The 12,328-nt window shown below is 56.1% G+C and overlaps 1 protein-coding gene across 1 annotated transcript in view; it reads left to right on the top strand.

Annotated features, from left to right (window-relative positions):
- The window catches only part of DYSF (dysferlin), a 51,436-nt gene that overhangs the window by 8,027 nt on the left and 31,081 nt on the right, over positions 1 to 12,328 (top strand). Inside the window, exons 15-30 of the mRNA XM_032444443.1 lie at positions 1,020 to 1,135; positions 1,405 to 1,518; positions 2,401 to 2,578; positions 3,394 to 3,518; positions 3,965 to 4,071; positions 5,786 to 5,978; positions 6,646 to 6,801; positions 6,897 to 7,028; positions 7,605 to 7,771; positions 8,028 to 8,142; positions 8,226 to 8,331; positions 8,958 to 9,100; positions 9,761 to 9,934; positions 10,204 to 10,297; positions 10,687 to 10,764; positions 12,016 to 12,197. Coding sequence (XP_032300334.1) covers positions 1,020 to 1,135; positions 1,405 to 1,518; positions 2,401 to 2,578; positions 3,394 to 3,518; positions 3,965 to 4,071; positions 5,786 to 5,978; positions 6,646 to 6,801; positions 6,897 to 7,028; positions 7,605 to 7,771; positions 8,028 to 8,142; positions 8,226 to 8,331; positions 8,958 to 9,100; positions 9,761 to 9,934; positions 10,204 to 10,297; positions 10,687 to 10,764; positions 12,016 to 12,197 — 2,180 coding nt within the window. The remainder of the gene's footprint in view (positions 1 to 1,019; positions 1,136 to 1,404; positions 1,519 to 2,400; positions 2,579 to 3,393; positions 3,519 to 3,964; positions 4,072 to 5,785; positions 5,979 to 6,645; positions 6,802 to 6,896; positions 7,029 to 7,604; positions 7,772 to 8,027; positions 8,143 to 8,225; positions 8,332 to 8,957; positions 9,101 to 9,760; positions 9,935 to 10,203; positions 10,298 to 10,686; positions 10,765 to 12,015; positions 12,198 to 12,328) is intronic.

The raw sequence follows: 12,328 nt of genomic DNA, 5'->3' as shown, positions 1-12,328 counted from the left end.
TATAGGATTCCTGTGCTGTTGGCTCTCATTGATTATCCTACATGGCTGTATAGGATTCCTGTGCTGGTGGTGGCTCCATCTGTTCTCTATGGTGGTGCCCCCATCCGCCCTGCATGGCAGCTCTGCCCATGCCCTGGTAGTGTTCCCACCTGTCCTGCATGCTCTGTAAGTCCTATGAGGTCTCTCCTCCCCCCTTGCATGGTGGTTCCCCACACCCCACAGTGGTGACTCCATCCATCCCCATCCCCCTCCTGCCTCGTGGTCCTGCAGACCTTCATTCCTGCCATGGCCATAGAATCATAGAATCATATAGACTTAGGGATATGATTTAGTGGAGGGTTTTTAGAATTGGGGTACTGGTTAGGCTGCGGTTGGACTTGATGATCTTCAAGGTCTTTTCCAACCTGGGTAATTCTATGATTCTAAGATTCTATGATTCTATGATTCTATGATTCTCTGCTTTTCCCATCGCCTCCTCCTGTCCCTCAGCCTTCCCTGCTCCTCCTCCTCCTCACCTCTCTCCATCTCTTTATGCTCCAGATGCGTTTCCTGCTCTCGCGAAGCCTCTGAAGGCCTCGGACTGTACGTCCCTTTAGAGCCTCTTGGTCTGGGGGACCTCGGGTAACTTCTTTCCTTTAGGGTGCGTGGTGCCCGGGGAAGGGCTGTGCTCCATCACCCCCCGCTGCCTTTGGGGTGTCCCCATTGGGCAGCGGTGCTGCTGGTGGTCTCAGGGTGACGATGTGGTGCACACAGAGCAGTCGGGGTCTGTTGTAGTGCCGGCAGCTCAATGCACACAGCTCTGGCTCTTCGCTGCTCATCTGCCTGCAGTGTCCATTAAGGAGCATTGCTCATGGCTCACTCTGCCTTATGGCGCAGGGCAGCCCCATATCCATGCAGCTCCAAACCCGGGGCTGCTCTGCACAGCTCCCAGCGCCTCCCCCTGTTCTGGCAGCCGGTGTTTGCAGGGACGTGGCTCTGTGCCCACACATCCCTGACGTCCCCCTCCCCGTGCCCTGCAGTGGACGACGGGCTGGGCTTCCTGCCGACCTTCGGCCCCTGCTACGTCAACCTGTACGGCAGCCCCCGCGAGTTCACCGGCTTCCCCGATCCGTACGAGGCGCTCAACTTAGGAAAGGTGAACTCAGCTTCTTCCCGGCATGGCCCAAAATAAATTAACCTTCCTTCCTTCCTTCCTTCCTTCCTTCCTGCTGCTGCTGCTGCTGCTAACCCGGCCTGGCTTTGTTAGCAGGAGCCCACGCCGCGCTCTCTGTCCCCGCTGGCTTTAACCAACCTCCTCCCGGCACCGACGTCGCGCTCCTGCTCTGCCCTTGGAAACCAATGGGAGCGGAGGCGGATTGGAAGGATGTGGGGCTGGCTGCTCACCCTGTCCTGCTCTACCCCAAGGGTGAGGGCGTCGCGTACCGCGGCCGCGTGCTGCTGGAGCTGGAGACCAAGCTGGCGGAGCACGGGGAGCTGAAGGTGGAGGACATCAGTGCGGATGACGTCCTGCGGGTGGAGGTAACGGGGCTGCTGTGCTCCGGTGTTGGTGCTGGAAGGGGAATGGTCTCCTGGAGGGCATCTCCCGCTGTGTCTTCATAGAGTCATAGAATCATAGAATTACCCAGGTTGGAAAAGACCTTGAAGATCATCAAGTCCAACCGCAGCCTAACCAGAACCCTATAAACCATAGTACCTATAACCCATAGTACCCTATAACCATAGTACCCTATAGCCATAGAACCCTATAGCCATAGAACCCTATAGCCATAGAACCCTATAACCATAGTACCCTATACCCATAGTACCCTATACCCATAGTATCCTATACCCATAGTACCCTATACCCATAGTACCCTATACCCATAGTACCCTATAACCATAGTACCCTATAACCATAGTACCCTATAACCATAGTACCCTATAACCATAGTACCCTATAGCCATAGTACCCTTTATACCCCATAGTAATCCTATACCCAGATTACCCTGTACCCAGTAGTACCCCTTGTACCCATAGGCACCCGCTGCTACCCCATTGAGTAACCCTATAACCATAGTACCCTATACCATAGTACCCTATAACCATAGTACCCTATAACCATAGCACCACTTATACCCGTAGTAAGCACTAACTCTAAAAAAACCTCCACTAAATCATATCCCTTGAGCACCACATCCCAAACAGCTCTTAAAAACAACAGGGGATGGCATTCAGACCACCTCCCGTGTTCCAGCCTATTCCAGGTCACCGCTAACTACCCTTTCTGTGAAGAAGTTCTTCCTAATATCCAACCTAAACTTGCCCTGGCGCAACTTGAGGCCATAAAATCATCCCAGCCTTTATCCACCCTGCCCTGTGTGAGCGGTGGCATCTCCTCCCCATCCCTGTGCCTATTGCAGAAGTACCTGCGGCGGAGGAAATACTCCCTCTTTGCTGCCTTCTACTCAGCCACCATGCTGCAGGACGTGGACGATGCCATCCAGTTTGAGGTCAGCATTGGCAACTACGGCAACAAGTTTGACAACACCTGCTTGCCCTTGGCCTCCACCACGCAGTACAGCCGGGCCGTGTTCGATGGTGAGCAGCACTGAGGGTCTGTCTGTGTGGTGGTGGGGGGCGGCTGTGGGGTCTCTGTCCTTGAAGGCCTTCAAAACCCCTCAAAACCCAACGGGGGGCCTTCAAAACCCAACTGGGGGCCTTCAAAACCCAACTGGGGGTCTTCATACCCAACTGGAAACAAAACTTGGCTCATCAGAACCCAACAGGAGACCTTTGGAACCCAATGGAGACGTTCATATCTCAATTGGATGTCTTCAAAGCCCAACAGGGGGGACTTCCTCAACCCAACTGGGGACCTTCAAAACCCAACTGGGGGTCTTCATACCCAACTGGAAACAAAACTGGGCTCATCAGAACCTGACGGGGAGGCCTTTGGAACCCAATGGGGACCTTCAAATCTCAATTGGATATCTTCAAAACCCAACGGGGGGGGGGCTTCCTCAACCCAACTGGCGGCCTTTAAAACCCAACTGGAGATCTTCAAATCTCAATTGGAGGCCCTCAAAATCCAAGTAGGGGCCTTCAGAACCCAACGGGGGGCCTTCAAAACCCAACTGGAGACCTTCAAAACCCAACTGGAGCCCCTCAAAACCCAACTGAAAGTCTTCAAGTCTAACTGGAGGCCTTTGGAACCCCAACCAACGTGCAAAGGCACCATCATACTTGGGAAGATGTGACTGGAAAGGAGGGAGGCAGCCGGGAATTAAGCATTCCTGTGGAGCCCCTTGGCCCTAACAACGCTCCTTTCTTCTCATGGGAGAGCTCCTGCCCCAGCCAGGTGGTTCCTGCTGCCATCCTGGCGCCCCGAGCTCACCCAACGCTGTGCCCTCCAGGTTGCCAGTATTACTACCTGCCCTGGGGCAACGTGAAGCCCGTGGTGGTGCTGTCCTCCTACTGGGAAGACATCAGCTACCGAACCGACGCTCAGAACCTCCTGCAGCACGCGGCGGACAGGCTGGTGAGTGCCCCAGTGCCCCATGCATCTCTCTGTGTTGTGCATGGGGGCCGGGGGGAGGGAGCCCATCTCCAGTGGGGTTGGTTGTGTTGTTTGGGGGTGAGCCAGGTGTTATGTTTGAGGTGTTGGGGAGGTGGCGATGACTCCTCCGTGCACCCCCAAAACTGGGCTGCTTCCTCTCCTTCATGGCTTCCATCTGGCACGGTGCTGGGTGGGAAATGGGGGGACCACCCTCATCCTGTGGGGTGACAGCAGGATGCTTTACCCAAGTGTGGAAGCAGCGGGGGAAGCATTGCTTCCTGCCCCTTCAGAGCGATGGCTGTGGGGTTTCTTGCCAGGCTATGGGAGCTCCAAGAGGAGCCCACAGGGCAGAGCTGGGCTCAGTAGGAGCAGCTGGGAGGTTCTGAGCTGGGGAGGTGGGATGTGGCTCTGACCCCCTTGTTGTGCAGGAAGCCAACCTGGAGCGGATCCACGTCGCGCTCAAGGCCAACAGTGCACCAGGGGAGCTGGAGACCCTGGGCAGCCAGCTGCTGGACGACATCATTGCAGACTGCAGGTATTGCTGGCACTCTATTGCTTCTCAGGGTGATTTGATGCAGGAGTCCTTGTTTGTCTTGGAAAGGAATGACTTCTCGCTCCTTTTCTTTCCTCCACATGCTTTATGTGTGTCCATGCAGGGTGCTGAGTTTCTTTTGTGCCGGGGGCAGAGGTGTTGGGTTGGGTGACATGGATGTGTGTCCCACCATGGGGCAGATCTGGCCCCATGTATCCCCTGGCCTTAATGGTGGGGAGGTGGTGCCTCCTTTTGAGCCTCCATCCCGCTGTGCAGAGCTCCAGGAGGATGCTCTCACCTGGCCATGTCTGTACTCACAGCACCCCTCTTTGCTTTTGAGTATCGTAAAGGAGATGTGTTTTGCCACACACACAGTTGGACTTGATGATGCTGGAGGTCTTTTCCAACCTTATAGACGCTATGGTTCTACTAAAGAGCAGCCCTGTGCGGCTTGACCTCTTTGTGGTCCCTGTTTGGGATGTGGGGCTCATTGTGGGACACATGGGGCTCACTCAGAAGGAGCTTGGGCTGGATTTTGGGGCAGTGGGACAGCTCTTCTGCCCCCAGTGCTTCCCTGTCCTGGTGGAAAGGCTTAAGTGTCCTCCAGACCTTCTCACAAGGAGATGTCAGAGTGCTCCTTCCTGGACAGGAGAAGGGCTGGGTGCCCCAAGCACTACGTGCACCTGGCTCAGGTAGCTCCCTCGTAACGAGTGTCTTGGATTGGAAAGGTCCTTAAAGATCATAGAGCCATGGGATGGCTTGAGTTTGAGTTGGAGATATCCTTAAAGATATAAAGATATCCATGGAACCATGGAATGGTTTGGGCTGGGAATTCTGAAACCTTCCTTCATCCAACAGCTTGAATCAGTTGGTGATGTGCATGGCCTGGGTGACCTGGTGGGAAATGGTTGACCAGCAGTTAACCAATGGTTGACCAGCAGTTGACCAATGGTTGACCAGCAGTTGGCCAATGGTTGACCAGTGAATGGTTGACCAGCAGTTGACCAACGGTTGACAGATGGTTGGCAAATAATTGACCAGTACTTGACTAACAACTGACCAGTAGTTGACCAGTGGTTGACCAATGGTTGACCAATAGTTGACCAGTGGTTGACCAATGGTTGACCAATGGTTGACCAACGGTTGACCAACAGTTGACCAATGGTTGACCAATGGTTGACCAGTAGTTGACCAACAGTTGACCAGTGGTTGGCAAAAAGTTGACCAGTCGTTGACTAACGACTTACCAGTGGTTGACTAATGATTGACCCGTAGTTGACCAGTAGTTGACTGATGACTGACCAGTAGTTGACCAACAGTTGGCCATTGGTTGGCAGAAAGTTGACCAGTAGTTGACTGATGATTGACCAGTAGTTGACCAACAGTTGGCCATTGGTTGGCAGAAAGTTGACCAGTAGTTGACTGATGATTGACCGGTAGTTGACCAGTAGTTGACCAGTAGTTGACCAATAGTTGACCGATGATTGACCAGTAGTTGACCAACAGTTGACCAGTGGTTGGCAGAAAGCTGACAAGTAGTTGACTACAGGTTGACCAGTGGTTGACCAGTAGTTGACCAACAGTTGACCAGTGGTTGACCAACAGAACCTGCGTTAGGGGGCTTGGACTGGGGGCTCTCCAGAGGTCCCTTCCAGCCGCCCGTGGTTGTGGATTGTGGGAGGGGGTGAAGCTGAGGATTGCTGCTCACACCCCACAGTGTTCCGCTGCCTGATGTGCTGGGGAAGGCGGCCAGCACCCACCTGGACCAGAACCTGTTCCGTTTTCGCAGCACCAACCTGGAGCAGGTGGTGCAGGTGGCTCTGAGGCTGAAGCACGAGGAGCTGAGCCTGCAGGCCGTGCTGGAGCAGGCAGAGGACTGGCTGTGCCGGCTGCGTGCCATGGCTGAGGAGGTACCGAGCAGTGGGGCTCAATGGGGCCGTGGCACTCGATGTAGAGAGGCCGATGGGGTCGGTCTGAAGCTTCACCAAAGAGCTGTCGGTCAAGGCAGAAGGTCTGATTCTGTGATGGTCTTTTAGAGGCCTGTTTTGCCTTGGTGCTGAAAGGGAGAGAAAACACAGTGGGTTGAGAGGCATGCAGTCATTAAATTCCAGACATAACAGAACGACACCCACAACACATACTGTGCTTTATGCATATGGGAGAGACAAGAGACAATAAGTGTCGTTTGGGGGATCATTGTAGAGTCTTTTGGGTTGGAAGGGTCCTCCAGAGACCGTCTGATCCAGCTTAGAGTCCTTTGGGTTGGAAGGGTCCTCTAGAGACTGTCCGATCCAACTTGCTGCCATAATTCATCCACCTCCTACCACAGTCATTACCAAATTGCAGCCACAGGTTATCCAGCACCTCACCACACTGGGTTCTGCCTCCTGGTCCTGTTGGCCCACGGAGCTCTTGGCAGTGGGGCTTCTCATGCAGAATCGGGGTTGGGGGATCTAAATGTGTAGCTGTGACCTGGGTGGGATGCGGGACCAGGGCGCTCAGCCCTACAGGCTGGGGCTGGCGGTGGGGCCTGGAATCCATGGGGTCGGGTGGCCCATAACACCTGCACCCTCACAGCCCCAGAACAGCCTCCCAGACGTGGTGATCTGGATGCTGCGGGGTGAGAAGCGCGTTGCCTACGCCCGCGTGCCGGCCCATCAGGTGCTCTATTCCCGCGGCGGCCCTGGATGCTGTGGTAGGAACTGTGGGAAGCTGCAGACCATCTTCCTGAAGGTACGTGGCCATTCTGTGTGCACAGACCTCGGTCCTGGTGCCCCCCAGGGTGCACCACCACCGCTGCCCTGTTCTCTGTGTGCCTCTTTCTGCAGTACCCCCAGGAGGAGGCGATGGGGCCACGAATCCCAGCCCAGATCCGCGTCCAGCTCTGGTTTGGGCTCTCTGTAGATGAGAAGGAGTTCAACCAATTTGCCGAGGGGAAGCTCTCTGTCTTTGCTGAAACCGTGAGCATCTGGCAGGATCCCTCCAACCTGCGTCCTCTTGGAGGGGCAGGATGTGGGGTTGGCCCTGGTCAGGGTGTGGGTGCTGTGGGGCTCCTGGTGGCCCCTTCTGGCCTCCAGAAGAGCTGATTCCACCACTGAAGTGGAGAAGGGGGATCCAGGTTCCCATCCATCCTCCTCCCTTCTGTTAGGGGTGGGAGCTGGGGGTGCCTGCTTGGGGCTGGGGGCTGCTGGGGGCTGGCTCTGCTCAGTGTGGTTGTGGGTTCATAGTGTCACAGAGTCCTTTAGAGGTTGGAAAAGCCCCCTGAGGTCAGCAGGGCCAGCAGCTGACCCAGCACTGCCAAGTCTGCCACGAAACCATAGCCCTGAGCATCACACCTTCATGTCCTTCAAGTGCTTCTTAGAACTATAGGGTGGTTTGGGTTGGAAGGGCCCTTAAAGCCCATCCAGCTCCAAGCCCCCCACCATGGGCAGGGCTGCCACTCTTTAGACCATTTTGCCCACAGCCCCCTTGTACCCCAGGATCTGCCCCGCCACTCTCAACCCACTGCTAACACCAAATCTCTTTTGGGGTCTCAGTACGAGAACCAGACCAAGCTGGCGCTGGTGGGGAACTGGGGCACCACCGGCCTGACTTACCCCAAATACTCCGATGTCACCGGCAAGATCAAGCTCCCCAAGGACAGCTTCCGACCCTCCACAGGCTGGACCTGGGCTGGGGATTGGTTCATCTGCCCAGAGAAGACGTGAGTGATGTCGTTATTGAAAGCCCCAAGTGTTGGGTGGGAGCCCCAGAATGTGGAGCTGGGGGTGAGGACACCAGACTGCCCAGTGGGGGTTGTGGGGTGAGGATGCTCTGAGCATCCCTGGTGTGCAATGATGTTGATGGGCAGCGTGTTGGATTGGTGCTGGGTGACAACCAGGCCCCAGGTTGGGGAGCTGGGCTTGGTGCAGGGGGTCTGGGTGCTCGGGGTCCTTGATGGCCACCCCTGCTGGGTGCAGGATGCTGCACGAGGCGGACGCGGGGCACCTCAGCTTCGTGGAGGAGGTGTTTGAGAACCAGGTGCGGCTGCCGGGCGGGCAGTGGATCCACATGGCTGATGCTTACACCGATGTGGTAAGGGCTGAGTGGGTCCCCGGGGGGCTGTACTGGGGGGAGGGGGGCGATGGGTGGACGTTGTTCCTCGTGGTGTCCCACAGAATGGGGAGAAGGTTCTGCCCAAGGATGAGATCGAGTGTCCGCCGGGCTGGAAATGGGAAGACGTGGAGTGGGACACCGACCTCAACAGAGCTGTGGATGAGAAAGGTAGGAGGGGGCAGATCCAGGTGTCTGTGTCGCTTCAGCCTCTGAGCTCTGCCCACAGGGGGTTTCTTTCCATGCTCCCATCTGGGGATAGAGGTGTCCCCCTATGACTGTGCCAGCTTGGGGTTGGAAGGGTCCTTAAAGAGCATAGAACCAGAGGATGGCTTGGGTTTGGGTTGGAAGGGTCCTTAAAGATCATAGAAGCATAGGATGGCTTGGGTTGGTTGGAAGGGTCCTTAAGATCAATACGAAGCCATAGGATGGCTTGGGGTGTTGGAAGGGTCCTTAAAAGATCATAGAATCATAGGATGGTTGGTTGGGTTGGAAAGGTCCTTAAAGATCATAGAACCAGGAGTTGGTTGGGTTGGAAGGGTCCTTAAAGATCATAGAGCCTTGGAACAGCTGGATTGGGTTGGGTTGAAGGGCCTTCAAAGACCATGAAGCATAGGGAATGGCTTGGGTTGGGTTGGAAGGGTTCTTAAAGATCATGGAAGCACAGGATGACGTGGATTGGGGTTGGAAGAGACCTTAAAACTCACCCAGCCCCCTTCTGATGGATGTGAGGAGGGGTGGGAGGCGAGTTGAGGGTCCTTCTCCCACCCTCATCGTGCTGTCTCCCTGTCCCCCAGGCTGGGAATACGGCATCACCATCCCCCCGGACCGCCGGCCCAAGGCCTGGGTGCCGGCGGAGAAGATGTACCACACCAACCGGCGCCGGCGCTGGGTGCGACTGCGCAGCAGGGACCTGGCACAGAAGGAGGCCGTCAGGAAGGTGGGGTGAGAGGGGGGCAACGGGGCCGGGAGCAGCTCAGGGCTGCATCCTCACACTGCGGGACATGCTGGGGGTCGCTCATTGGGGGCCTGAAGCAGGGAAGCTCTGTGGTTTCCTCTGTGGGGTCAGTGTCTCCTTGGGGTGGTGGCATCTCTGGGTGTTGGTGGTTGTGGGGTGGGAGTCAATGGGGCAGAGCTGTGTGGGTTACCTGGGCTCTGTGCCCTGTCCCAGCCCTGCTCCCCTCTAGGTGGTGCCATTGGACTGTTAAAGCCTCCCCGCAGTGAGGGGCCTGGGAATGGTTTACCTCATTCTTCTTCTATAATGTTTGGGATGGAAATGTTTGGGGACCCCGTTTCCCAAAGGGTGCTGGGCTGAGGGCCGACAGAAAAATCCCCTCTTGGTTTTGGGGCTGTTCACCTGGCGAGGAGCTCACACAATCACACAGCCATACAGGTTGAAGACCTATAGGGTCACCAACCCCAACCCACTGAGCACAGCCCTCATCCCACAGCCCCGTGATCCCAGGACACCTCCAATGATGGTCACCCCACCACCCCCATGGGCAGCTGTGCCAATGAATCGTAGGATCACAGCATGGCCTGGGTTGCAAAGGCCCACAGTGCTCATCCCATTCCAACCCCCCATTGCTCTGCCCCACAGCACAAGCAGGAGGAGCAGGATGGGGAGGGCTGGGAATACGCCTCGCTGCTGGGCTGGCGCTTCCACCTACGGCCGCGTCGCACCGATGCTTTCCGCCGCCGCCGATGGAGACGCCGCATGGAGCCGCTGGAGCGCACCGGGGCGGCTGCTGTGTTCGCCTTGGAGGGGGCCCTGGTAGGTCCCAACCCCACAGCACTGGGGCCAGCTGGTATCACCAACCTGAGGGCATTACATTGGCTTTGGGAAATCTGGGCTGAACGGGGTGGTCTGAGTTGCTCCGTGTGGGGTGGACCCAATGGGTTCCCACACCCTCCCCTCCCAAAGGGAATGGTTTATGGGCAGAGGATGCTCAGCTCACCCCATGGTGCCAGGAGGTGATGGTCCCCATGTCCCCTGGGCTGCCTCATGGTGTGCAGCCCCACACGTGCTGCTCTCTCTTGCAGGGAGGGGTGACGGATGATAAAAGTGACGATGGCAAATCCGTCTCCACGCTGAGCTTCGGCGTCAACAGACCCACCATCTCCTGCATCTTCGACTGTGAGTCGCAGTGGGGGGAGGATGAGATTCAATGGGGGCACCCCATGGCCAGGCATCACCCTGTATCCTCCCTGGGCACCATAGGGTGCCATAGGGTGCCATAGGGTGCCATGGGGTGCCATAGGGTGCCATTGGGTGCCATAGGGTGCCATAGGGTGCCATTGGGTGCCATTGGGTGCCATTGGGTTCCATTGGGTACCATTGGGTGCTATTGGGTGCCATTGGGTGCCATTGGGTGCCATTGGGTGCCATTGGGCACCATTGGTGCTGTGGGGTGCCATTGGGTGCCATGGGGCGCCATTGTGTGCCATGGGGCATCACTGGGTACCATTGGTCACGGATGGGGTCACCCTGGGTGCTCCTCTCACCCATTTCTGAATCCATTCCAGATGGGAACCGCTACCACCTGCGCTGCTACATGTATCAGGCACGGGACCTGGCTGCCATGGACAAGGACAGCTTCTCGGGTGAGCCCCCATGGGACAGGAGTGCGGCTGTGGGGAGGGGGACCTGCTGGCAGCAAAGTGGGGACCCCTGCAGCATCCCCTATGGCATCCCCTATAGCATTTCTACAGCATTGCCCACAGGACCCCCATCCCTGTAGCATCCTCGTACCATTCCCATACCATCCCTGCTGCATCCCCTATAGCATCCTTCCTGCATCCCTATGTCATCCCCATGGCATCCCTTGTAGCATCCCTGTTGCACCCCCTATAGCATCCTCCCTGTATCTCTATGTCGTCCCCACAGCATCCCCTATGGCATCCCTGCAGCATTCCCTATAGCACCCCACAGAACCCCCATACCATCCCTGTAGCCTGTTCCCACAACACCCCTATACTATCCCTGCTGCATTCCTGTGTCATCCCTATAGGATCCCCATATCTCCCTATAGGATCCCTCCATCTCCTATAGGATCCCTGCAGCGTTCCCTATAGCATCCCTGCAGCGTTCCCTATAGCTTTCCTACCGCTTACTTATATCATCCCCACAGCATCCCCTATAGCATCCTCACTGCATCCCCATGTCATCCCTATAGCACCCCCGCAGCATTACCTATAGTATCCTCCCTGCATTCCCCTACCAACCCCATAACATCCCTGTACTGCTTTCCTATAGCATCCTCACAGCATCCCCTACATCATCCCCACTGCGCCCCTATATCCCCCATATTATCCCTGCTTCATCTCTGTAGCACCACTGCAACCCCAATACCACCCCACCAACGTCCCCATAGCATCCTCCATAGTGTCCTCTATATCATCCTCTATATCATCACCCATGGCATCTGTATATCATTCCCTATAGCATCCCCTATGGTGTCCTTATATCACGGTTCCTCATGGAGATGATTGGAGTGGTTCCTCATGGAGACTGGGGATGGTTCAGGATGGCATCTCCCATGGCATCTGTATATCATTCCCTATGTCATCCCCTATGGTGTCCTTATATCGTGGTTCCTCATGGAGATGATTGGACTGGTTCTTCATGGAGTTTAGAGGTGGTTCCTCATGGATGTCAGGGCTGGTTCCTCATGGAGATTGGGGATGGTTCAGGATGGCATCTCCCATGGCATCCATATATCATTCCCTATATCATCCCCTATGGCGTCCTTATATCGTGGTTCCTCATGGAGATTGGGCCCCACGTGGCTCTGAGTTGCCTTCCCCTGCCGAGTTGGCTGGGATTCACCCTTGGCCTTCCATGTCCCCTTGCAGACCCCTATGCCATCGTTTCCTTCCTCCACCAAAGCCAGAAGACAGTGGTGATCAAGAACACCCTGAACCCCACCTGGGACCAGACGCTCATATTCTATGAGATAGAGATCTTCGGGGACCCCAAGAACGTGTCCGACTGCCCTCCCAGCATCGTGGTGGAGATCTACGACCACGACACCTACGTGAGTGCTCACAGCATTCTGGATGGGGGGGATAACCCCAACCCTCCCTAGACCAGCTGCTGATACAGCTCCGGGGTTGGACCCAATCACAGAACCATCCAGGAAAGACCACCAAGATGTCCAGGTCCAAC

The sequence above is a fragment of the Coturnix japonica genome, chromosome 4 (genome assembly GCF_001577835.2).
Source record: "Coturnix japonica isolate 7356 chromosome 4, Coturnix japonica 2.1, whole genome shotgun sequence".
Classification (NCBI taxonomy): Eukaryota; Metazoa; Chordata; class Aves; order Galliformes; family Phasianidae; genus Coturnix; species Coturnix japonica.
This window is presented reverse-complemented; position numbering and strand designations above follow the sequence as displayed.